Here is a 27,995-nt window from a genome sequence, read left to right on the forward strand (position 1 = left end):
TGCTTAAAAAATTGTCAGATGCCAGTTGATGTCTATTTGAACTTTATACCAAACTTTCCAGTTGTATTATTTAAATACTTACATCCTTTATTCTGCAATATCTATCAGTTATTAGGAAAAATGTATGAAAATCTGTCATGATGATGGTTGATTTCTTAATCTCTCTTTGTAAATGTATCCATCTTTTATATTCAGAGGCCTTTTTAAAAATTTTTATTTTATTTTTTTAAAGATTTTATTTATTTATTTGACAGAGAGAGACACAGCGAGAGAGGGAACACAAGCAGGGGGAGTGGAGGAGGGAGAAGCAGGCTTCACACCAAGCAGGGAGCCCGATGTGGGGCTTGATCCCAGGACCCCGGGATCATGACCTGAGCTGAAGGCAGACACTTAACGACTGAGCTACCCAGGCGCCCCCAGAGGCCTTTTTTTTAAATTAGTCTATTTTGTATGTAACATAGTTCTACAAGTTTTTGTTTTCTACTCAGCATCTAGTAATGTATCTTTCCATTTTAAGCCTTTCAGGGTTATCATGTTTTGGATATGTTTCTTTATAAAAGTATAACTTATAGTTGGATTTTATTCTTTTTAATCTAGAAACTCCGCCTTTAATTATTTTCCATTTTTAAAAAATGGAAAATCTTTACCACATTTTTTTCTTAAAAAAATACCCTTATTCAAAGTATCTTAACCACAAATTAAATAAAGCTATTTTTATATAAAATAAATTGTTGCCATTACAAATAATTATCCCATTGTATATTGTAAATTCTCTGTGATTTTTTTTTGGTTTAAATAACAAGTGTCTACATTTATCATTAATTTCCTCCCCTTGACATTTACATATTTTAAACAATAATCATTGGTGCTTTCACCTTCTTTGACCTTTTTGTCTTAAGCCTCAAGTTAAGCATCACTTGTATTTATTTTAGGTATCTAATATCAAATCATTGACCCTAAAATCTCTAATGCTGTTTTGATATTTAGTATATAATTACATTGTATACTTCAATTACATTTGAAGGTGTTTATTTTTTACATTCATCCTAGGAATAAAGTATAACAATTATATTTTTCCATTCTTTTCTCATATTTATAAACAACTGGCTTGAGTTAATGTACATTTTTTATCAGACATTCTTATACATTACATAAGCCATTATATTCAAAAGTAAGCTTTAAAATATGGTCAGAATTGTTCATTGCAGAAAAGAACCTGGAGTGCTGAGAAACAATGAAAGGTCACGTTTAACACCTTGTATAACTTGTGGTGATGCTGTTGTTAACACGGAACATATTGCTTTATTAGCCATAGAACTTTATTAGTAAGTGCAGATTACCATCACTCAGTATAGATTCTGGGCCTTTGAGTGAAGAGGAGCTGGTCTAATTAATGATTGCACTTCTAACCTCAATTAATTTGCTATTTTAGTGAAGACGTCAACAAGACCTACTGTTTTTTCTCTCAGGTGACAGTAAATATTACAGAAATAATACCCTTTACAAAATGAAGTGCAACTTTTTAGAAAACCATGTAGTGCAGACGTATTTACATGACAAGAGCATTCTAAGTGGACTCTCTTGTGGTCTCTTTATTTTCCAGGAAAAATCACATAGAATATGAGAGGCAGGAATAAACAAGTCACTTATGTGGGAGCAATTGCAGAGGCCTCTCTTCGTACTGCCTCGGAGACTAAGACATCTAGTTGCACTTAGTTCTGCATGGTTTGAGTTACCTCTGGATCACTTCTGTTCCCATTTTGAAAATTTTAGTTACTGTGACCATATTTTGGTTAATAAATATTTTGTCACATTTTCAAAGTAGTGAATCCTTTGCTATTTTATGTATTTTGTTACACTGGCGGGACTCTTTGGAGGTACTCCTAAAGTAGAGTCTTCACTCAAAATAGGGTCTCTGCAATTATAAAATAGAAGGGAGATCTAGGACCAGCCCATTGCTCCACCAGCAGTGTAAACAGCACTGGATGAATAAACCCCTAAGTGGTATGACTTGTCTGCATTTCTAGCCCCTGCAAGGTCTAGTGGATGAATAAATTGTGTGATTCAAGGAATATAGCAATTTAAAACCAGATGCTTAGACCACTAAGCCATTCCTTCTGGTACATTGTGTAAAGCATGAAGTTGTAAATATAGCAGATAATTGAAATTTAGATTTTAGATATGGGCATTCTTAGCAGTCCTCCTCTAGCTTCTTTGCTTAGTGTCTTAGAAGTATACTTAACAGTTCATACTAAGGCTGTTGCTGTCAGAATTAATCCATTGTGTGTGTGTGTATGTGTGTATTAAACTCATCTTCAACAAAGAGATTATTAATGATAAAAACAAAGGAAAATTGTCTGAACTTAAAAGTGTGTCCAAACTGAAGGTGGAAAATATTCTATTTTTGGGGGAAATAAAGTTTTGAGTTCTCTTTTCGGTTTCTTTTAAATTTCAGCTTAAAACACACACACACACACACACACACAGACAAACACACGTACTTGTTCCTTCGTTGATTCAAACTGTCATTTTTCTTTGTCCATCATATAATGTACTTTCCATAAATTAGCTGCTTCATTTCTTCTTTTTATGCTAATCGAATTATAGCGGTCTTTAGGCTGAAGTGGGGTATGGGACTTGACATTTTATAATCCTGGCAGCCCTGTAGCTAGCTTTTTTAAAAAGTCATCAACCATGGCAATTTGAGCAGTAAATTTTCTCCTTTTTTTCTTGCTGTCTTCAGTATCATGGACGAAAATGGTCATATTTTAGTGGTTCTCTACACTTCATAAAACGTCTTTTAATGAGATTATTTGAGTAATGCAAGAGATAAAGTTAATAATTGGTTGAAATGACATTGCTTTATCAAAAAATAGGTAGAGAAAAGTAAAATTTTATCGAAAGTGGTGGTGTGAAAAGGCATCAGCCTGGACTGAATGTCACCATTTCATCAGTGTTAATATTAGATGTTTCAGATGGCAAAGTAGTATCACAAATGGTAACATCAAAAACACAAACAAAGCCTCTACCAGAGTTAAAGGGATGCTGATCACAATAGCTGTTGAAGGTAGGAGCAAGCAGGATGTGTACGGTATCATTCCACATGCATAATTGTGTGTTGACTAGAAGCCATACCTAAGAAATTCTTAAAGCATGGCTTCACATGTGACAGTGGAAGAATAGGGGACAGTAAGGTTAGACCATCTGTTCTAGTCCAAAGCAGCTATATATTGAGACATATTTTTGTGTGGAGGCATCCAGATGAATATGATTCTAAGAGACAATAAAATACATGGCATCAGGCTTTAAAGAGCTTAAACTGTAAACCAAATGACTACCAAGTTTTTGCCTGGAGGCTCTAACTCTTGGACACTTGCTAGTCTTCCCAGGAACAGACCCACACACTGAGAAGTCATCATTAGCTCCCTAATGGAACCTGAGGGTAATGATAGAAACACACTCAGTGATGCATTTGACAGCTGTAGAGTCAATTCCTTTAGAGGGAAAGATTAAAATTTGACAGAGTTTGGGTTTAAGTGAGGAAATTAATTAAGATAAGACAAGAAGTCTAGATGCATGAACATGTTGAGGATTGAATTATTCAGGTGGACAGGAAAAGAATAAGTAGTTTGGTATACTGCTTTGTAAAAGAATAGGGTGGACTGCGATAACTTTGCTTTGGGAAATGACTGAATTGTTTTGAAAAAATAATGGGAAAAAAGCCAACCAATTTTGCTCTGTTTCAAGCCATTTGGGACCATAACCACAAGAATATGAGAGAACTGTTGTGAGGGAGGAAACATTTACCCTACCCTCCAAGATTCTTCTACCTGGACTAAGAATCAAATTGACAGGAGACAAATTAACAGGCGAAAACCTTACTTAATAGTTGCATACTGGGAATCCACACAGATATGGGAAATTCTAAAGATACTTAGGCAACCAAATGCTTATATGAGCTAAGGAGAGGAGGTAGGAGTCTGAGGATACAAAGGGGAGAAAAACCATTCATTAGCAGGAAGGTGAAAAGAGATGTTTGGAAAACAAAGGTTACCCTATTATGAAGATAAGTTTCTTAGGTGAAGAGGAATCTCTATCAATAGCTCTCTTCCTGGTACAAGCAGGCAGTTGAAGAGGAGGAACGGAGCTTTTCCTGAATCTGCTGGGTTTTGATGCTTTTACCTCAAAATAATGTTCATGCCAAAGTGATCCATCTTGGGGTGGCCTGTCCTTGGTCCCCTCCCCATATTAGTTAAAAAATTGACCCTCAAGTTTCACTCTTTTTTAGGTCAAAAATCTGGCAATAGAGTGGGACAAATTCACATCACATTAATACAAATGTTTACTGACTCATTTTTTTCCCCTTTCTAAACTCCTTTTTGTGTCTTTCTGCTTCTGGTCTCAACTTCTTTGTCCCTCTACTCTTCTAGATTCAATGGCTGGGGCCAAAGAATCAAGCTGATAAAAGACATAACAAAAGGAAAAACAGTTTTAGTTATGTAATACACATGTTTGCATTGGAGTTCACAAAAATGTGGCTCAAGGAGGTGGCCAGGATGGGTGAGGCTTATATACCATTTGTGGCTGAAGAAGGAAAAGGAAGGAAAAGGGGTTTGGGGGTTCTGAATCTGGGAAGCATGGTTTTGGAAGGTAAGAAGAAGAACTGTATGATAAGTGTTGTCTTGTTATGCAGGTAAGAATCAAGTGATAAGAGTTGTCTCCTGGAATAGCTGTTTTCTGGGTAGGAAGGCATCTTTACAAATGGAAATTTCCTTTACAAAAGAGGAAATTTATACTTTATTTTTAGGCATTAGGTAAAGGTAAAGAGGTAAAGAGCTTTTCCCTGTGTCTGCTTGTTCTCGCTTGCCTTTAGCTCAAAATAGTCCTTTTGCCTTAGTAGCATATTTTGGAGTGGCACATTTTGGTACCCTTTAGTGTCAATAATATAGATTTATATGAATAACTGCTGACTTCATACTGCAAAGTATATAGAATGGTGCAAAATGTATGACCTCTCTTCTCTCCAAGCTCCAAATCTTTGTACCCAGCCATGAAACCATGCACCATCTTGGTGAGCACATCTGACCATCAGACTGGGGAGAACAAGGAAACACATAAATTCCTTGCCCTGATTCTTTTCACTGTCCATGGCACTTCAGCCTACTGATGTGTACCAGCCACCAAATCATTGTCTGTGTCTTTCTGGTGAGATGACACATCTGAGCCTGCAATCTCATCGATTCTTCATTTACTGGAGCAGAGGGTAAGATTGAGTCCATTATTTTGTTCCTGGTCTTTCATCCAGCGAAAATCCTAGCCATTACCCTTTCTGTATGAATGTATTTCCGTCTTGAAGAATGAGTAAAAATTAAGCTTTTTCCTTGTCATATTTGTTATTTGATCATTCCTTAGGAGAAGGTCACCCACAGAAAGTTAACCAATATATTTGATTATATAGACCTATTATTTTTGTTTCCTGTTGCCATTCCCTTCTGAAGAGCTCTTAAATGCTGTAATTTTAATCTGCTGTGATTGCCTGACAAGTGAAGAGGTCATTTGCTGTATTTTGTAGAGGCACATCACCTGAGTGCCCTCAGCGACAGTAGAAGTATTTCCCTTGTAATAAGGAGAGAAGAGAGGGGTTTACATCACCACTCAGTTTAAAAACCCTTATCTGTCAGGAAGCATGCTCTTTTCTGTGCAACCCTGGGAGTTCATTAAAAGTGTGAGATTGCGTCACTGATTAGACATGGCTGAGGGCCGGGGTGATGGTGTTGTGGCAGCAACCTTAACAGAAATTGAATAAAAAGAAAATTCCTATTTTGTTCAGGCCAAGGGAGGCTTTGATTAGAATGCTTTCTCCTTTTTCATTTGGGACTCTGTTTTGTTGTGTCATTGAGGAAGTGATCTGGTATAGATTTGAAAAAGAACCACTTCATTTTTTTTTTTTTACCTTTCTGTTGTACTCATCATTGATTAAAAATATAGTTCAGGAAACATTCAAATATTTGTAAGTATTTATAAACCGACATTATGCCGTGTGACTAGAAAGATACAGTTTCTTTTTGGTCTGTTATTTCTGTATGCAATTATGAAAAAGTGCACTGGCCCACAATTCTGTGGGAGGAGGGGTAGAGGTGCATCCTGGTTCACAGACAACAGGATGGGTGAGTTGGTTTGTTCACTGATTTATGTGTTCTATAAAGATGAGTGTCCACAGTACACTGATAAAACTCAAGCCGGTGATGTAGGAAAGATGTTATTAGGGTTCGGAGCAGACGGCCAAGAAAGAATTCTTGAGACGTCTTTGGTGCAAAAAGGTGGTTTTATGAATGCATAGGAACAGGATCCATGGGCAGAAAGAGCTGCACCAGGGTCAAGAGGAGTGGTAATTATATACTTTCAAGTTGGGAGGGGATTAGGGATAGCATAAGTCTCTAAGGAATTTTGGATGCAAGGTTTCCAGGACCTTGAGGGGACTAGCTATTGTTGGGAAAAGGTCATTTATTACCGTCTAATAAAACCTTAGTCATGAGACCCTTCAGATGTATATTGGTGGGCCATATGCTTGGGGGATGATTGCCAACACATATCGTGGAGGGTTTAGAGATAAAGGAAGTTTCCGAAGGAATTCTTATACGTTAAAGTAGACTTACAAGATCCTGGGGGGCGTGGGGGCGGTCAGGTTAGGATTGCCTTTTGCCCTTAGCAAAGTATTAACATTGAGGCAGTTGAGTCCCTAGAGGAACGCCACTCTGCCTGTTTCAAGGACTTGTCAATGGGCTGTAGGAAGTAAGGAAATTTAATAATTTTTCTTCTGCCTTTGTTTTCCACATCGGCAGGGAGCCTGGTGTAGACGGGCATGGCTTGCTTTCTTCCAACTTTGTCAGTTTGAAGCCATGTGAGCTTTCGTGAGAATTTCATATGACATTGATCAGACAACTTTTACTGAGTGTAGTTACTGTGTTCTTGAAGCCTAATGAGAGTGGAGATGGTAGAGAAATGGCAGTGAGACCCATGCTGTGTGGAAGGTTGGCCCTGTGATTCTGGGAAGTTCTTCATGAAGCTGGTTTGTAGCTCTTATGTAAGAAGAATCAGAAGTTCTGAACAACCTGCCAGTTTCATCCTCTACCAGTTTTCATTGCTTAAATTTCTTTTTCTATGCAGTTACCCCAATAGCTATGCTCATTTGGTAGATCTGTATGGGATCAAAGGTTAATCCAGACATGCCATTTGGATTAAATCATCACTATCTAATAGAATGTGAATTAGGAAATCTGTAGAGTATACCTTTGCCACATATTCTAGTAATTGCTTGGGGGCAACAGTTGGAAGAGATTTAAGCATTAGAGGCCAAAATTTGTCAATCTCGGAATAGCCAGTAGTCAAGAACATCACACCTTCAGTACTCACAGATGTAACAATTGAAATTTCATATATACTGCATGTAAGCCAAAGGTCCAGAACATGTAATAATTTGTAATTTTGCAATGGCACGATGTGAGTCACTCACACTGATAAGTTCATGTGCAGGAATCACTTAGCTTGTCAAGGAGGCTTCAGAAAAAGATTGTAACGTTTGCTGACAGATGTTGAAGGGATGTTTGTCTGTACTGTGCCTCTGCCCTCCCTGGAGAGCCTCAGGAAAGTAGATGAGCAGTGTGCTCAGTGGGGTACCCTCCCAAATCCACTCAGGCTGTAGCAGCCACCATCTGTCCTATTCAGATCCTGTCCTGTGTAACAATCACTATCTAAGGATATCTCTGTGAAAACATTTACTATTTCTATAAGACAAATCTCATGATTCTGTCAAAGATATGGACTTAGATTAGCAGGTAAATATCAGATCGTAAATTTGAGATCATTGTCAAAATTGGGGAATTTTGAAAACCCTGAAATTTTATGCATAATTCTGTGTGTATGCATATATATGTCTATATTGGGAGATGAACCATTACTATTAGTTTTGCAATGAGACTATGATCCAAAAAAAAAGAGAAAAGAAAAGCTAAAAAATACTGCTTAAGCTGGAGAATAATTAATTTCTGTTAGTCTATTTGCTTATGCAGCTGTTACACGCAGAAAAGGGTTGAGGTTGGGAAAAGAATAGCACTATAGTTGGGCTCTGACTGGTGCTCAGTTGAGTTGAATTTTGGAGCATACACAGGTGAATATTAGTGAGACCAGTTGCTACTATCTTCTCTCTATCCTCTCTGCTCCTTTCCCCCCAAAAGGAGCTCATTAAGGAGAGGAGTATATATACATATATATATATTTTTTAAAGATTTTATTTATTTATTTGACAGAGAGATAGAGAGCACAAGTAGGCAGAGAGAGAGGGAGAAGCAGACTCTCCACCGAGCAGGGAGCCTGGCATGGGGCTCGATCCCAGGACCCCGGGATCATGACCCGAGCCGAAGGCAGCTGCTTAACTGACTGAGCCACCCGGGCGCCCCGAGGGGTATATATATTTTTATCCCCACTACTTAGCATAGTGCCTGGAACAATGGAGACCCACAATAAGTGTGTGTGAACTGAATGAATCCTGTTTTGCTCATGGGTTTGCTAGCCCTGGCTAACATATCATTTAATATGTTTTGATTCACAAGAGTATCTGCTGGGTGAGTAATAAGAACTTAGGTTAGCCCCTCCCTTGGCTTCCTGTGTTTGATTTTGCTTTTGGTTATAGTTTCCAAAACAGAAGCAAGAAGTTACTGAGTGAAGTGAAGGTGTAAGAATACTGTGGAAGTGGAAATCAATGAGGATGAGAATGAGAGATAAGGCATGGAGGGGGGAGTCAATAAATAAATTAATTAAAATGATGGGACTGGAGGAAATGCTAGAGGACTAACGTGAAGATTGATTGGTGAAGGCAATCAAAAGGGAATGGCAAGGAAGGATGCCACAGGTTACAAAGGAGGAAACAGAATCTCAGTCTAGAAGCGGCTCTAAGAGGGGGGTTGGGAGCATGAAGAAAATGGATATGTCCTACTTCAGGGGATTACTGAGGAAGTGGTTTCACTGAAGAAAGCCAGTTTTCATATAAATTTAGGTGGTAGAGAGGGTATTTGAAGAAATTCTTGAGCTTGTGAAAGAGTTTCAGGGCACTCTTAAAAATAACGGAGGAGGAGGAGGAGGGTTTGGAGGTATTTAAGAGGTGATGTATCATTGAAGGATAAGGAGGCACCCAAGGAGGGAAGAACAATGAAAAAAGGCAATTGAACCAAGAGATTTTTTTCACCCTGACCTGTGTTTGGATCTAAAGAAGTGAGACAGCTGGAAGAAGAAGGGAATATTGAACAAAAGTTACAAAGAGCTTTTTCTGTGGTAGTGGGGCCTCACTCACAGTCCTGCGTTGCATCAGGTGGAAGGTTCCCACCTTCCCCATGACCAATACTCTCCAGTCTAGAGGCTCAGGATGTGGAGGTTTCAGCATGGTGGGGGTTTCTTTCCCAGCTGGCAAGAACCTGACAAACTCAAGCTTCCAGTGACCGTGGAACTTAGATGGTTTTAAATATTGGTTTAGAAATATTTTATAAATAATGGAAGTCATTTTAAATTGCATTAGAATAAATAAAATATAAAAGCATATGTAAAGAACATAACCAGCCAGGTACAAATCGGTGCATTCTTTTACTTCAATTATTTCAATCCATAAATAAAGATTAGCTTTCAATTCTGCTTTAAATTCTCTTGCCAGAGATGCCTCTGGCAACAGTTCCAGCTTGTTTGCAGGTTTGAATGGAAAGACGGTGTCTTATTCATCTTTGAATCCCATCATAGAGTCTCAAGTAATACTCTGTATATTGTAGAGGGGTCACCGATGTTGAGGTACATACATATTCTTTTTTATCGAATGTTACCTAAGAGACTTTAAAGGAAAGGATTTCTTTATCCAGTAAACACCTCTCAAGTGAAACATTTATCGTATTTCAGGCCTGTGCTAGGTGACAGGTATCCAGAAATGGAAAAGACACATTCCCCCCACCCCCAGGATGTCAGAACCAAGCGAGGGAGACGGATCTGCCTACCCTGAAATGAATATGGAACTTTTGTATGGCACTAACATCGCCTGAGGAGCAAGACTGAATCTGTGCCGAGTGCTCAAGGAGGAAGTGCCTGTTCTGTTAAAGGATGTTGAAGGAGGGATGGATATTTGCCAGACAAGCAGTGGTGGTCTACACAGGCCGTGTGTCCAGACATTTGTTGAGCATCTATTCTATGCCAAGCATTGTTCCAGGCTTTGGGGATATATGAGTGAAGAAAACCACTGCCCTCATGGAGCTTAACATTTTAGCTGTTGATATCTAAACCAACTTCTGAGATCTTCTTAATGGGGCAGAGTCCCCCCCAACACACACACCTCCAGCACTGTACAGTTTTACGTAGAGAACATTGGTATCTGAGCAGAAATGCACGGTGGGTTCCGTATATGATCTGGTCTAGTTATAGCTACTTGTGCTGAATCTCTCCAACTCTCTATTGTATCTATCTAAAGAAAAAAACCAAAACAAAAGCATACTTTTTGCTGACTGCGACTCTTGACTACAGCTGTTCTCTGTGGTTCAGACCTCTGCACTTTCCTTAAAGCTGTTTCCACATGCTGTTAACACCCAAGACAGCACAGCTGGCCCTGCCTTCCCCTGCTGCTTTTCTCCGTGCTGTACTTTTGCTTCTCCTTCTATTCTTCGTTCTTCACATATGTCATGGCAAAGATTGCTTCAAGTGCACCTTACATTGTCAGAGAAGATCCTTCCTCAATGTTTATTTTCAGTTGGTCTTTATAGCATAAGCTAGTGAGATCACTCTTTTGAAACCAGGGGCTTCCAATAAAGGTGTCATGAAGTGAAATGCAAGAATGACAAAGTGAATGGCAAAGCGATTGTGTGGAAAGATAGTTGGAGGTCATGGGAGAGAGGCAAGTAAGTGCACATGGCAGGGTGAGGGCAGTGGGAGGCTGGATGAGATGAGAGTAAAATGCCTACAGGATGAGGGCAACAAGAAAGATATTTTTTAAAGTCCTTGAACGTGCCTTATTCATGAATGAAGATGGGTTGTAAACTGGGTGCTCCCATCTGATTATTATAAAGGATTTTTCAGCATGAGATTTTTTACTTCCTTCATTTTGAAAATATTTTTGAAAGGTACAACTAAACCAAGCACACACATAATTCCCTGTGCTTTTTTGTTTTTCTTTCCTAAAACACGTCTTTATGGACTCGGTCCGTGGATTCAAAATTTTCTGCATTCCATTTTCATAGTGAAGATTTTCATAGTGAAGCCCAGCTGGGAAGTGTGCCTGTGGCAGCAAAAGCGAAATGCTCATGCAAATGAAAAGTATTCCTTTAATAATGTGTCCTTTTATCTTTATACTCTCTCCCAGCCAAACCGGGAAGTTGTATAGCTTTGCTTAAATGCCCATGGTACATTTACCTGAGCCAAACTTGATTGAAATATATTTCAGCCAGCAAAGTGAAAACGATTAAGCTAGAAATTTTTTTGTAATTGCTGACTTATCCCAACTTCCTCAAGTCTTTTTATATTTACCAGCTTTGGGTGATGGTTTGTAGATACACATCCGGCCCCAGAGCCATCAAACTGTCCATTTTGGCAGTCCTGTATTCTAAATATTTGAGAAGATAGTACAGTTTAAATAGATTAAATGGAAGAGCATCAGATGTTTGCACTACTTTTGAGCATATGTTTTATGGTGGGAGCATGATCTCAAGCAGACCCTTATGGGAGCATGTGCTGTATTGTCCAATATTGGCACCCTTTAAGGAACACACGGTGTCATCTGTGCCTCAGCATTAGGCTCCAGTAGTTTTAAAGTGGTTAATAATATAGAAAACTAGGGAAAATCAGCTGTAATTGGGTGGGGGCAAGGATCTAATTATAAGTCAAAGTGGTCATTATAAATATGTTTGTGTCAGTGTTATATTGGAAAAAAAATACATGTGTTTTCCACTTTTCACTTCAGCACTTTTTGAAATGTGTTGAGTGTGAGTAAGAGTGGATATTAAAATAAGGGTTGCAGAGTCGCCTTGTTGAACTTCTGAACTTCCGCTTTTCTAAGGATTTTAAAGCAGCCTTTCACTGAATGTGTTTGGGAAGCAGCAACCCATTGGTGTTGGTCTTTTGTGGAAAGATCGGAGCATGTGACACGCTGATCCTCACATCAGTGGTGGTTTTCCTTTGATACGTCGATGAGATTGGTCAATGTGTCTATTCCACTCAGATCTCACAAACAAAACAAGATCCCCCCTGCCTCTTTAAACTCATACTGGGTTTTAACTTCCTGGTATCAGGTTTAGTCGAGGCCACTTTATAAATTCCTACCAGAAACACGTAAGCAAAACACACACACACACACACACACACACACAAAACCAGCAGGTAAAATGTGTAAAGGGTCTACATTAGAAAAAAAAAATTATTAAAAAATTTTTCATTTGTCTTCTCAAACCTAACTCAAAATACTGGGAAATCATAACAGTGAATTCTAACTGTGCTAATTAACAATAAGAAGGAAAGGAACTATCCAAGAAAAGATCATAGAAAATAACAAGATAATGAGGTAGAGATGGGAGAGTTTTATTTTAAGTATGCTTTACCTCAGGCTATAGATTTGTTCCTCAAAAGTTATTTAGAATCCGTATGTGAAGAAAGTATAAAATTACATGTTTCTATGAGAATTTGCTTCTCAGGAGAAGCTTTCCAAGAAAGCATTTGTTCAAGTGAATAATCACCTCTTAATTGATCTCTTGGAGAATTTTTCGAAGTATGTTTCTTCAGTGGGGGCTTGCCTGCCTTACTGTGTAGTGGTACCTTCACAGGTACTGGGACATTTTAGATCTGGAATGGAAATAGAAATCTACTTGTCTCCATGTTATAGATAATGAAAGTGAGAGCCAGAAAATCAGGTGTCCGGTCACTAGGCAAAGCAAAGGAACCTTTCTCCTTTGTCTTAGACCAGAGCTTAATTTTACTACCGTAACTTAGTTTCCCCCTTTAAAATTTATTTTTATTAAAACCTATTAAAACCATGCAATATCTCTTGGACACAGACCAGATGAAGAGAAGGTACAGCCCACTGTGTTGTCAGTGGGGGTGAACTGTGCAGTCTCTGGGAGACAGTCCACTGGAAGATTTCTGACTTGTGTATTTTACAAAGTCCAGAATTATTTAAATCCAGTCCAGTCTTACCCCATATCTATTCCAGTAACTTAACTTGTGGCTTAGCAGTGTGTGTGTATATGCGCACGAACACCTCATAGCCAAGGTTTGAGGACTTACTATTTATGATCTAATTAATTGTATTCTGCCAAAGTAACTTTTTATTTAAAAAAATAGAATTATTAGAGCTCAATCTTCAGAATAATGAAACACTTGATAGATTTCCATGTAAATCATTTCTTTTAAAGTTTCATGATAGGATGTTGCTCCTTTATTCTATTTGCATAAAATCCGTAACTGAGAGACATTATAATGTAAATATATTTAACATGCTTGCATGCAGACCTAATCTCAGGAGACATAGATCCTAAGTAATTTTCATTCTTTCTTTGACCCTTCATTTCACCTTGGACAAGACATTAACCTTTTTGTTTTGGGATATGTCCATGCATAAAATTAAAATAGGAATGCCAAGAAATTATTTAGGATTTTCATGAATATGCATCTAGTTATATATGAAATATTTTGAGATCTTAGAAAGAAAATATACTCAAGACATTATTAGAGTTTTTGTTAATGTCACTGAAAGAAAACAGGATCGATAAAATGAATGATAAGGTCAGCATTCATTAAGTCAGTAGCTGTTACTATGATACTCAGAAAAGAGCACTGAACCAAAAATCAGGAATCCTGGATTCTGGATTTGTTGCTGTCACAATAAGTAAAAATGGCTAATCACCTCACCGTTCTGGGTCTCAGTTTTCTTAGCTATAAAGTGAGTGGACTAGCTCATCAGCACCATTATTTCCAGTGCTTAATCAATATTGTTAACAATTTATGGGGCGCTGGGTGGCTCCATCGTTAGGCGTCTGCCTTCGGCTCAGGTCATGATCCCAGGGTCCTGGGATCGAGCCCTGCATCGGGCTCCCTGCTCCGCGAGGAGCTTGCTTCTCCCTCTCCCACTCCCCCTACTTGTGTTCCCTCTCTCGCTGTGTCTCTCTCTGTCAAATGGGTAAATAAAATAAAAAAAAATTGTTAACAATTTCTGAAGATCTGCACTAGTTACTATAGGGCAGTGTTTCTCAAAGTGTGGTTCTTTGACTAGAAGCAGCAGGAGCTTGTTAGAAATGCAAATTCACAGGGCTTACCCTAGATCTACTGCATCAGAACCTCGGCCGGGCCCTGTCGATCTGTTTCACAAGGCTCCAGGTGATTCTGATGCATGCTAAAATTTGAGAATCTCTTAAAATTGTCCTTATTCTTAAGAAACTTGAAATTCAGCACTTTTCAAATCTCCAATTTTCTTGCCAATTTCTAGACATATGGATATACAATCTAATATATATTTATAAATAAAAATATGAAAAAAATAAAATAAATTATGGGCATGTTAAATTGCTAGAACTGAAACCTTTTGAGGTGGTATCTATGCAGCCATGATTTCCCATGGTAAAGTGTTGCCCAAGGCACGAAGAATATATATTAGGTCAAGCTTGTATGACAATGCCTGACTACCAAAATGCATGATCATTTCATATGTGTGCTTATCAAATACAACTTGTTTTTACTTAGCACAGATATTCTTGTTCTAAGATGTAAAAACAAAGATTCTGAAATTATGCCCGGAATTTTAATTTTAAAATTTACATTATGTTTATGTATGAGCATCAGGCACGTAACCTGACGTTCAAATCTTCTCTGTATAATTTTTTTATTACTCTCATTCTAAAACTCGTGTGCAATTTCAAAAGAAACTTACAGTTGGCTGTTTAGAATGCAAATATTGTTATAATATGCACCTGAGCTTTGAAACATCACTCAATTGCAGTTAAAATTTTGTGGGCAAGTGAAGAGCACTGAGGGGGAAAACCTCAAAGCCGTATATCTTCACCTATACGTCAAAGACATCTGTTGATAACGGGACATCTATTTTAGTTCTCATATGAGAGATGAAAAACAGAGCTATAAAACTGTTTTTAGTATTGTTTTAGAGCTGTGGTCGGCTCGGGAAAAGCAACGAGAATTCGGGTAGCATTTTCTTCCAAAAAAGTTTTATCAAGAGCGTTAAGTTTATTTGGAGATGTATAACTTAATGAGGCTACGTGACAAATATGCTCTCCTGTATGAAATCAGTGACTTATACCAACTGGAATATGAAATGATAGCCTGGTGCCAACACCGTGATCACCCTGGGGAGGAGTGCCTTGCTCAGTGCTGCGCCCCTTTCCTGCGGCCCGTGAGCCCTTGGAGTTGTTAGCGCTAGTGCTAACTAAATGTAAACACCTTTACTTTCCAGCTGCCGCTAATTGGTTTGGGAATATTTATGTAAGTGTTGATTTTCAGGCTAAAAATAGTGCAGTGATGTTTAAATCCAACTCATTCTGGCTGTCAGAAATGCTCCCGTGATCCTGAAAGTGTTGCTAAAAATGTTCACTTTTTCAAAATTGTAGTAATTAAACTTGTCTGTTGTGAGAGCCACATATGATATGTTCCCTGCTCTGATAAAAGATACAGGACAAGCTTCTTCAAGGCCTCTCCTGGGTTGGCCAGACACCACCTCCCGCTGAACTTTACCAGAGAGCAAAGAATTGTAATCTGGGCAAAAGGCGGAGACAAAAGAAAATTTTGAAGTTGCTCTAGATCCTCATATTTGAGGCAGTGGATCGCATTTGGCTATTTTAAGTTAACAGTAAAAATAGAAATTATAATAGTTTTATTAATACAATTAAGCATAGAGCTCCCCAGACCGTTGACTTTTTTAGAGGCAACTTTGGGGACTTGAAATCGTGTAATGAATATTTCTCAAGTCTAAAGTTGAAGAAATATCGTGTCTGTTCCACATCATTTGTTTGTACCTCTAGCTCTTCATCGTCAGATTATTTTTGCCCCTTTACTTCCCAACTAAAAAGTCAGATTTCATAGATTGTTCTCAAAGTTACTTAAATAAGCTATGAGGGGGGGAAAAATTCATTTTTAGATACGTGTGATTTCATGACTCTTCACCATGTTATTTAGTGAAGGAAAAGCCTAAGCGCCCCTAAATTATTGCTTGTCAGGTATCTTGTAATTTTTGGAAAAAGTGATTTTATGGACCCTGTCAAGAAAGAAGTTGCTGTTGTTTCTAAGTCTGGAAGCACTGCACTGCTCCCGTGTTGTTGAAGTCAATTTGGAATTGGCTTTGCGTCCTTGCAGGATGCCTTGAGCATCTGTCTGCCTGCCCCGTCTCTAGAGAATAGCAGAGATTCTGTTGTTGCAATATATAGGAATGATTTTGGCAAGTGACACACACTGCCCATTAGTTGAGATGATAAACTCTAGTCACTGCCCTTTTTGATAACTATGGCGAAGCAAAGACTTTTCAATGCTCCTTTTAAAATAGTGGGACTCTTGTCTCAGAGAAGTCTGTGAACGTGTGTGTTCTTTTTTAAGTCTGTCGTTATTGACATGATTGCTATAAAACCGTAGTCAGTTCAGAATTATCCTTGAGCAGAGATTCACATTGCAATTGGCCCAATATTGCTTTCAAATTCTAATTGACGTTTCCATATACTTAGAGCATTAAGTATGTTGTTGACATAAATAGAACTTTTACTTACCATCTAACTGGAACTAGAAAAAAGTTATTTTAACCTTGTAGAATGTTGATTTGAACCAGAAAGTGTGCTATTTTCTTATCTTAGCAAGGGATCAGCAAGAAAATTCCACTTGGAGTAGGAAGCAAAGAGGCAAAAATAGTTAACACTTTATAATATATATCTCAGTTTTTTCTTTGACATTCTGAGGACATATATCCATGAAGAATTACAGAACCCAAAAGAATATTTAATTCAACTGATAGCCACTGTTAACTGTTCATGGATGCAAAGCCTTTATATTGTTAGGCTGCTAATACTCTCTAAGTTGATGTCCAATTCAAGTGATTCTTACCAAAATCCGGCTGGCTTTTTTTTTTTTTCTTCTTGCAGAACTTGATGTTCTGATTCTAAAATCTGTTTGAAAATGCAAGGGACTCAGAAGAGACAAAACAAACTTAGAAGAGAACAAATGTGGAGAATTTGCACTTCCTGATTTCAAAACTTAGTACAAAACTAAATACTCAAGACTGGGCAGTACTGGCATAAGGATAAGTATGTAGATCAGTGGAATACAGTTGAGAGTCCAGAAATGAACCCTTACATTTTTGTTCAGTTGAGTTTTGATAAGGGTGTTAAGACAACTCATTGGGGAAAGAATTATCTTTATGACAAATGGTAATACTTTGTACAAACACTAACTCAAAATAGTTATATGTCTAAATATAAGAGCTAACCTTATAAAGCATTTAGAAGAATATAGGAGTAAATCTTTGTGACCGTGTATTAGGCAATGTTTCTTTGATACAACACCAGAAAGCACTAACAACAAAAGAAAAAAAATAAATTGAGCTTCATTAAAATTAAGAACTTTTGCGCTTCAAAGGGCATGTGGAGAAATTTCAAGAAGTGTCTCCCACAGAAAGGGAGGAAATATTTGCAAATCATGTATCTAAAGAATCTGTATACCGAATATTTAAGGAACTCTTACAATTCAATAATAAAAAAAAAATTAGATATTTCTTCAAAGAAGATCTGCAAGTGTCCAGTAATCACATGAGAAGATATTCAGCATCATTAGTCATTAGAGAAATTCAAATCCTTAGTCATTGGGGATATGCAAAACGAAAACCACTTCACACACACCATGATGGCTAAAATTTTAAAAAAAGGAAAATTAAAAGTGCAATAAGGCGAGGATTCAGAGAAATTCATACCTTCATATATTGCTGATGGGAATGTAAAATCGTGCAACACTATGGAAATACTATAGCAGTTCCTCAAAATGTTACACAGAGTTCCCATATGGCCCAGCACCCCTACGTAGATCTCAAAGAGAAATGAAGACATAAATGCCCACAAGAACTTGTCCTTCTTAGCAGCATTTATCTCACAATTGAACATTATTTCAAATGTTTGTAGCAACATTATTTATAATCAGAAAAAGTGGAAAAAACCCAAGTGCCTGTCAAGTGATGAATAGGTAAACAAAATGTGGTCTATCCATATGAGGGAATATTATTTAGCCCTAAAATGCATGAACTACTGATATATACTACAACATGAATGAGCCTACAACATGAATGAGCCTTGAGAACCTCGTACTCAGTGATAACAGCCACGTATCTTGTGATTCCGTTTGTACAAAATGTTCATGATAGGTAAATTCTTAGAGACAAAAAGTAAATTAATGATTGCCAGCAGGGGTGTGGGGGTGGGCAGGCAGAATAGGAGTGATGGCTAATGGGTGTGGGGGTCTCTTTTTGAGATTTTGAAATTGTTCTAAAATTAGATAGTGCTGATGATTGCAAAATTCTGTAGATCAACTAAAATAGACTGAATTGTACTTTTTAAAAGGGCAAATTTAATGTTATGTGAATTATATCGTAATAAAATTTTTATAAGAAAAATAAAATAGTGGGTCTTAAAGCCCCAGTCATGCCTCTGATTGAAGTTGCTGCCCTGTTGACATCTTGATATGTTGCTACCTCATGAGAGATTCTACCCCAGAACTCGCCCGTGTAAGCCACTTGTAAATATTTGACTCACAGAAACTCTGAGAGACAATAGGCTTTTTTAATCCATGTACTTTGGGGGTAATTTATTACACAGCATTAGGAAGCTAATACAATGCCATTCTGCTCGTGCATTCATTAACATCCCCTCAGTGAGCTCTGTGTGTTGGGTACTTAATAGAGGACTAGACATGCCCTAGACATGCCCTTACCCTTCCTAGAACTCCCTCTTGTGTAAGAGAGACAGGGAAGAACGTGCAAATGTTCTGACATGGGCACTAGTCATGAGTTCAAGTATTTTGTTAAATTACCTACCTAAGTATTTTTGTAAGCTGCCCAGCCCTGTCTCTTTTCTCTGTAAGCATAGATCAAGTCCTTCATAATAGTAGGGATGTTTAAAAGCTTTCAAAGACATTCATCTTTTAAGATTTGGTGCCTTAAACTAAAACATATTCTTTGACCTTTTAGATCTTCTTCCCTTTCTTTATCCCCTCTGGAAGGGTGAAAACAAACTTTTAGAAAAAGAAATCAAGTGTAGACCAAGTCCCTCACAAAAGCCAGAACCCCTATGTGAAATGTTGCTACTCCGTCTAAAAGTGAAATACATTTTTAAAATCATTTCACACTGGCAAACTGCTTGAATTGTGAGTCCAGTGCCTTGTTTTCTTCAAGATATTAACCTAATTCCTTTATGCCCCACCTCTTAACTGATGTATTGTCTTTTTTTGTTGTTGAAATAATGCTTTTAGATCCATGGATGCTCTGTTTACACGTGTGGTGCTTGACAATGGGTCTTTTTCCATGTGGTTTGTTGACTTGATGAAACCTGAGTCCACAAGTAACACGGTTTATGACTTTGCTTCTGAAGAGTAGTATATCTGCAGAATCCCTCTGTTCAAGTGCAGTTCCAAAGCCTACCAGAAATCTGATGCCTTACAAATGAGATTCTAAATCAAGCTTGCTTTATAGAACCCATTCTATGTAACGTCCAACTCAACGTGGCCACTGTCTTGGAGTGCTTGCCTCCTCTGGCCCTCTTAGCTCTCTGTAGTGGAAGAGTGCCTACCATTTTAGAAATTAAATGGTTAATTTTAGTTTCCCTCTGCTGAAGATCATTCTCAGAATGAAAGTCTTATGACAGAGTAAGACCTCCAGATTTCTTTTCCCGCCCTAGTCCTGTTACACTTCTGAAAGGAATGACCTTGCCAGGCAACCTTTTTTTTTTTTTTTTCATGGATTTTGCTTTCTTTATGTTTTTAGTGTCACCACGGGGTGCAAGCAAGTACAGTACATTAAAGTTAATACATCACCACCTGTCAGTGGCACCTTCCCTTTGGTACCCCCTTTCCTTGCTGATTTAAAACACTCAGTCCCAAAAGCTTATGGTTGAATAGCAGGAAGCTAAATGATGTATTCCAAAGCTCTTAACATATTGCCTTGTGTAAATGGCCCATTTGAGTATTTCAGAAGCCAAACAGGAGAGAAGAGAACATTGAAAGCACTGAAAAGATTAACACCTGTTTCCAGTCTTCAAAGAAATTGGAGCATACTATATATATCGAGAGTAAAACCACTTGCTGTTTCACGTTGAGACATTTTATTCAAATTCTCAGTTCGATATGCATAGCATCCACATGCTTATGGGTTTGTTTGACTACAGGATTCCACACAGAACTTAGAAGATGGAGAAGTTATGAATGGTGTACAGACAGAACCACTGACGTCGCCAAAAACCAAGGATGCATTGAGGTATTCTCTTTATGTGAATAAGACTATTTTAGTTATTACAGGATAATGTTTCTTTAATAGTTTGTAGTTGTTTTTATTTTATAGGGAAGGTCAGGATAGGTAGAAGAATGGAGTGAAACCTGTCCCAGTTCTAAAATTAATTAGTCACTCTTTTATTTTCTTTTATGATAGAAGAATTTCCTGACAACATATATAAATGAGCCTCCAAGTCTTTCAACTCTTCTGCAACCTGGATTTCTTAATTGCTTTTTTTCTCTTTGAACAACAGTTTAAAGTGAATTTTCAGAGTTCATTGTGGTTGACTGTTCTACTTTGACATTAGCTCTTTGAATATTTCTCTGCATTCTGTTTTAACCATCTTGCAATATTTTACTCAATGTACATAAAATGAATCCAGTCTATCACCTAGGATTTTTCATGGTTTTAATGTAAGTAACTCATTATATGAAGTCATTTGCTCTCATTTTCTGTAATACTTACTTTGTTCTGCACTAATTTCCAGTTCTGCCTTAGCTACTACACAGGTTCCATTCCTAGTTTGGCTGCTTGCTAGTTCTATGAGCTTAGGTAAGTTATTCATCTCTCTTTGCCTTAGTTTCTGGTCTGTACAACAGAAATAGTGGTAAACCCTTCTTCAGAGGGTTGGTATGAAGATTAAATGAATTCATGTATGTAAAGCACTTCGAACAGTGCCTGGGCCAGAGTAAGTCATGTGGATGGTTGCTGCCATTGGCTACCACTGTATTGTCCTCATCGAGATGATGGTGATGTGTGATGATGATGATGATGATACCACCACCACCACCACCACCACCACTCTTACCATCATTTTTTCTAAGTTGCTTCAAATTTTGCACTAGAAAAGTAATTCCATGTTTAATAGATTGTTGGCTTCAGCACTCAGAGGTGATGCTTCTAAGGTTGATGGTCATCCATTCATTTCTTTACTCAACATATTCTTTTCATTCAGTCCAATTACTAACAGTTGCCACACATTTTGCATAGAATCAGCTTTTAAAAAAATATGTGATCATCCTTTACCACATTGATTTACTGTGTGGACTTCCCTCACACAATTTATAGCCACATGATATAGGTGCTCTATTTAGATTCTATTGCTCTGATGAATGAGATGCACAATATTAAAAATTTGGTCAAGAAAACCTTCTGGGCACTGTCTTTTTAGAAGCTTGATAAGATTATTTTTGGAGGTAGGCATAATGAACATAATACTCTTCTTCTGTTTGCCTTTAATTTCATTTTTTTCAGTGTTAGCTTTTTGAAAAGTTTGCTGGCATCTTGGCTAAATGTTCTGTGGATAGACGTCATTGAGTGAACCATTGTTTGATTTATGGCTACATGAACAAATGAACTAAACTTTCTCCAGATACAAAGAATTGAGAGGAATGGAGTATAGGAATTAAAAAAATTTTAATTAAAATATATGTGTGTACATGTATAATTTCTGCAAGAGTTTTATCATCACATTTAATAGGCTAATAAATTGCAATTCAGAGCAATTAAGTAACTTGTAGAGACCCAATCTGCATCCACTACTCTTGTCTCCAAATCCTTCGACTCCAGTGTTATCTGTTGTGTACACCTTCCTTTATCCTTTGGTATTTTATTTCATGCTAAGGAACTTCATATAGTGAGCACCAGTTTGGAGAAATTAGCTGAAATCAGGTTGAGGCCAAGTTCAGAAAGTAGAGTAAGTGCAGACTCCCAGCACTTGCAGGCTCTTGGGTACAGGGGGGATGAGAAGGATCTTAAGAGCATAGCATGCATAGCCAGCAGCAGGAAGCTTGGCGATTACAATTCCAGGAAAAGAAATGGGTTCTAGCTGGCATGGGGTAATGAAGAAACAAATGAAGAGAAATTAGGAAGCCACTTAGGGCTGAGTTACGTGGTCATCATTCTCCTGGGGCAGGGAAGGCATGTTCTCCCACAGAGCTTGGCCCAAGAATATGACTTTGGGCTCACTTCGATGTAGGTGGCATAGAAGCTCAGCACATTATTTGCAGAGTCCATCTCAAAATGTTTTGAAACCTATTCCTGTATTTTAATCCCCATAGTCATTTTTTCAAGCCTTCATTACTTCTCAGACTATTATAGTAACCTACTGTCTCTTCTCTTGAATATCAATCTCTTTATCCTAACTGATCTCATGTATCGCTGCTAGGTAAAAATTTCTTAAACCACAGCGTTCAACAAACCATTCTTTCATTCCAATTGAATTTTGTTAAATCCTCAGTTTGAACACTACCTATGTAACCATAGACTAATTATTTAACCTCTTTAATTTTTTTAATATGGAAAATGGGTATCATCACACAGATTATTGTGAAGATTAAATGAGATTTATCACAGGCAGTTGCACTTAGCACAATACTAAATGAATGGTTGGATAAATATTAGTTGCTACTGCAGTTATGATTAGTACACATACCACAGTTTATTGTAACTATCATTCTCCCATATAAGACTATGAATCCTCCAAAGGATTCCTGACATGTCATACAGATATACGAGCAGCATATTTGTTCAGTGAATGGTTAAAACACATTGCTCCATAAATCATAAGCATACCTATTAGCTGCTTACCCAGTATTAACACATTTTTATTTAAAGAAAAATAACCATAAGAGGAGGTTCTCCAAATAGTCTTACAGTATGTATCTCTTATGAAGCGCTACTCAATTTACCTTGATCTTAAGATGATGAAGCAAAAGGTTTCTATTGGGTGTTTTGTTTTTTTTTTTTAACTACACTTTAAGCTTCTCTTTCTTCCTTCCTTCCTCCCTCCCTCCCTCCCTTCCTCTCTCTCCCCTTTCTTTCTTTCTTTCTTGAAGGTGGGGGCAAAGAGGGGTAGAGGGAGAGGGATAATCTTAAGCAGGCTCCACTCCCAGCATGGAGCCCCATGCAGGGCTTGATCTCACAGCCCTGAGATCATGACTTAAGCTGAAATCAAGAGTTGGACGCTTAACTGTCTGAGCCAGCCAGGTGCTCTACAGCTTCTGTTTCAACAGCAAGCAGTACAGGCAAAAGACCTTCACCTCATCCCTAAGTTCAACTTCATTCCTGACCTCAGCCTATTCCTTGGCACATCTCCAAATTGGCCTTCTCCATACTTACCTCTTCTCCCATGCTTATAATGGCCATCAAGTTTTATTTTTTTTTTGCCTCTGATAGCCATTCATTTGGCAAACTATTGGGAGAGTCCATGTCAAAAAAAAAATCCCTTAAACCTTTCCCCAGGTATTCATGTTTTAGTCCTGTAATTATTGCTAAAGCCCTATTACCTCTCCAATTATTGCAATAATTTACGAATTCCTGTCTCAGGGACCAATCTCTATCTTGTCTTACTCTTTTCTAATCAATCCCACATATCACTGCCAGATAAATATTTCTAAACCACAGCATTTATCACCCCACTCCTTAGTGCCAACACCTTTAATGACTCCATTTTCTACAAAACTAAGTGCTTTTTTTCTTCAGTGTGGAATTTGACGTATCACTCTGAGATTTGATCTCAAGCTGATGGTTCAACCTTCTCTTCTCAGTATCTCCCCATCTTTCCCTTCCTTTCTCCCTGCTCACTAGCCTCTTTCTTTAATATCACAGCCAGTCTGTGTGTCCACAAACCATCCTGGTTCAGTGTCTCTCAGTGCAGACTGTGTTCTTTCATCTGCTTGCCCCTCTGTCCCCTCTCCTACTTTTTCTGATTGAAGATCCATTTGCTGTTCTTTTTTTTTAAGATTTTATTTATTTATTTGACAGAGAGACAGAGAGAGAGGGAACACAAGCAGGGGGAGTGGGAGAGGGAGAAGCGGGCTTCCCACTGAGCAGGGAGCCTGATGCCAGGCTCGACCCCAGGACTCTGGGACCATGATCTGAGCCGAAGGCAGACGCTTAATGACTGAGCCACCCAGGCACCCCTCCATTTGCCCTTCTCACTTCCATCTAAAATCCTCCTTCAGGAAGATTTTCCTGATCCCAGCTTTCCTTCCTGATCCTGTACTAATTTCTTCTGAGCCTCATCAGAAAGTGCCTCTACCTTGAAACTCCTGTGAAAGTATCTTAAAACTCCTGCTCTAGAATACAATAAATTCGAATGTGAGTCCTGACCTTACCTTGTAGAAATGGTGTGAGGTTTGGCGATTTATTTCACCTTCCTAAGTATCAGTTTACTCATCCGTAAAATGGGTCTGATATGTTTACTCTATACTTCTGGTAAGAATTCATGGTATAATGCTAGAAGGCCATTAACACACTGCCTCCTAAATAATAGCTTATAATCACTGAAAATATACTACGATTACTACTACCATCCCATTGCTTTGTATTATTCTCTGTTACCTGTCTTAAATTCCCCTCTAGATTGAGAACTCCTCAGACATTGGCCTCTGTGTTTTCCTTGTAGAACTTCCTCATTGGAACTACTCAATTAATATACATTGAATTCAGGTATATTAAATGAATCCCACCACCACCAATAACAGGTTTTTTGTTAGGTTTTTACTCAGTATATTTGCATCAACAAGACCTCACAATCAAGCATACTTCCATGCCATCAATAAACTCTTCTGGGAGGTCTCTAGTCAGTCCATCTCTCACACTGTTCCATATGACAGACCTGTGCATTAATGCCTGAAGACCCCCAGCTAAAACCTTCTCTCCATTTATTACCCATCAGCTTCTCTACGGCAGCCGTCTAATCATGAAGAAAACATGTTCCTCAACCCTACAGGACTTGAGGATATTTTTAAAAGTCTCACTGAGGAAATCAGTTGAGAAAAAAAATGGAAAGTTTGAGATGATTTCCTTTTAATCCATAAACTCTTTCCCTCAAAAAGTTCTAATAATCCTAATAGCTGATAGTTATTGAACCTTTTGTATACACCAGATATTGTATGTATGATGTACATGTTATGTCCTCTAATTGTTTTTAAACCAACAGTTCTATTAGGAATTTATCTTAATTTCCCCATTGTCCAAATAAGGAAACTAATACTTTTGGTCTTCATTTAAATGATTATTCAGATATCTGACTCAAAGGCACCGCTAAGATACACTGTTTCTCTGATTTCATAAGTTAATCATGATTTTCTTCCGAAACGAGATGTCCTCCACCAACCTGCCCTGAGTCCTCTGTCTCTTACCCTAAATGAGGAGCTTGTGACTGAGTTTAATAATCTCAATGTTAAAAATGCTGTCCATTTGCCTCGTGTGAGGAATTGGACCTGCAGCTGTCTGCAGCTCTTATATTCTGTCCCTCAGGCTTCATGTGTTTCTTCTGGATGGAGCCAAATGAAGCACTTGGCCATGGAGTTCCTGCAGAGTAGCTGTTCATGACAAGCTCACTTTTAACGTTTTATTCTGTACCTTCACCCCGAGTTTTGTCTAAAATCTTAGATAGGTAGCAGCTGGTCCCAGGAATTATTTGAATCAGTGTTGTCAGTTGCATCTTAGGACATTAGCTTGAGTAGTACTGTTGGACCTAATGTTCTGTGACTGTCCGCTTTGGTTTTCCCGTTGTATAAAGTCAGCTGTTTTGATCTTAGTAACACTTTCAGCTTTTCTTTGTGTAGTTAAAGTATTTTCCCTTTACCCCACATTTCACTTTTTGTCTGTTTTTCACGAGTAGCTGCCGATCCCTTTTTCTTTCCACTGCTAGAATATCCTCTCCACCCGCTTCTCTAAATTTTCCATTCTCAGTCTGCCTCCAAAACATAAATTAATGTGTGCATAGCCTGCTCACTGGTCGCTGAAACTTACTCTGCACTTGGACTAAACAAATGGCATTCATAGTGTATTTCCACATCTTAGTAAAATCTCACTTTGTAAGTATTCAAATAATTGTGTCCAACACTACTTGTTGTGTTTATCTTTCATGAAGGATGTGTATATATATATATATATACATACAGAGATTTCTACAGAATTCCATCAGGTATATGGAATGTAAAAGTTCTCCCCCCCCTTTTAAAATAAGTAAAAATATACAGTCTATGAGGTTTCCTTTTTCAAAAGCTTTTCTTTCCATCTTGAAATAATGAATAACATTTTATAAAGAACATGGTAAAACATAGCCTGTATAAAACTTGTAATATTTGGGGGCGCCTGGGTGGCTCAGTCGTTAAGCGTCTGCCTTCGGCTCAGGTCATGATCCCACAGTCCTGGGATCGAGCCCCGCATCGAGCTCCCTGCTCCGTGGGAGGTCTGCTTCTCCCTCTCCCACTCCCCCTGCTTGTGTTCCCTCTCTCACTGTGTCTCTCTGTCAAATAAATAAATAAAATCTTTATAAAGAAAAATTCTGTAGTGTTTGTCTATATTAAATAGATTTATTTCTCTATAACTGCCTACATGTTACAATCTACAAAATCAAAAATCTTTTACGCTTTTTTTCTGGGATAATATTTTTATGATAGTAATTTAGCATTTGTCACATGTCTTTCTAGCCAAAGAATTGTGACTGCCATGTATATAGATAGCATAAGAGTTTATTCTTTTTTTAAATTTTATTATGTTATGTTAGTCACCATACATTACAGCATTAGTTTTTCATGTAGTGTTCCATGATTCATTGTTTGCGTATAACACCCAGTGCTCCATTCAATATGTGCCCTCCTTAATACCCATCACTGGGCTAACCCATCCTCTAAAACCCTCACTTTGTTTCTCAGAGTCCATAGTCTCTCATGGTTCGTCCCCCCTCTGATCCCCCCCCTTCATTTTTCCCTTTCTACTATCTTCTTCTTCTTCTTTTTTCTTTTTTTTTTTTTTTACCATATAATGTATTATTTGTTTCAGAGGTACAGGTCTGTGATTCATCAGTCTTACACAATTCACAGCGCTCACCATAGCACATACCCTCCCCAATGTCCATCACCCAGCCACCCCATCCCTCCCACCCCCACCACTCCAGCAACCCTCAGTTTGTTTCCTGATATTAAGAATTCCTCATATCAGTGAGATCATATGATACTTGTCTTTCTCTGACTAACTTATTCATAGTTTATTCTGAGGTCTTGAAAAAGAGAATCTTATAAAGTATAAATGAACCTTTAAACTGCATCCCCAAGGGCACCTGGGTGGCTCAGTTGGTTAAGTGACTGCCTTCGGCTCAGGTCATGATCCTGGAGTCCCGGGATCGAGTCCCGCATCGGGCTCCCTGCTCGGTGGGGAGCCTGCTTCTCCCTCTGACCCTCCCCCCTCTCATGTGCTCTCTCTCATTCTCTCTCTTTAAAAAAATAAAATAAATAAAATCTTTAAAAAAAAAAAAAAAAGTTTAAACTGCATCCCCAAGAAAGGTCGTAGTGTTTTGAAACAAGATTGATTGCTTTAACAAATTATAAGATTTACTTCATTAAGTGAGTGTAAAAATAAAAGATTGATAGTTCCTAAAGAGTATGTATCTGTATAATACATAGAATTTATTATGTTTTACAGGAAAGGTTTTGAGTTGGGTAAAGAAATATTT

The 27,995-nt window shown here is 38.0% G+C and overlaps 1 protein-coding gene across 5 annotated transcripts in view; it reads left to right on the top strand.

Annotated features, from left to right (window-relative positions):
- The window catches only part of PARD3B (par-3 family cell polarity regulator beta), a 1,000,807-nt gene that overhangs the window by 516,225 nt on the left and 456,587 nt on the right, over nt 1-27,995 (top strand). For 4 of the 5 annotated variants that reach the window (XM_064586958.1, XM_064586957.1, XM_064586959.1 and 1 more), the window contains one exon: nt 20,424-20,512. The exons of the other annotated variant lie outside the window; for it this stretch is intronic. In XM_064586958.1, the coding sequence (XP_064443028.1) occupies nt 20,424-20,512 (89 nt within the window). The remainder of the gene's footprint in view (nt 1-20,423; nt 20,513-27,995) is intronic. 5 annotated transcript variants of the gene reach the window in all.

This window comes from Mirounga angustirostris, unplaced genomic scaffold, assembly GCF_029215605.1.
Source record: "Mirounga angustirostris isolate CCGP_5_RB_7025 unplaced genomic scaffold, mMirAng1.0.hap1 SCAF_3, whole genome shotgun sequence".
In the NCBI taxonomy this organism is placed as follows: Eukaryota; Metazoa; Chordata; class Mammalia; order Carnivora; family Phocidae; genus Mirounga; species Mirounga angustirostris.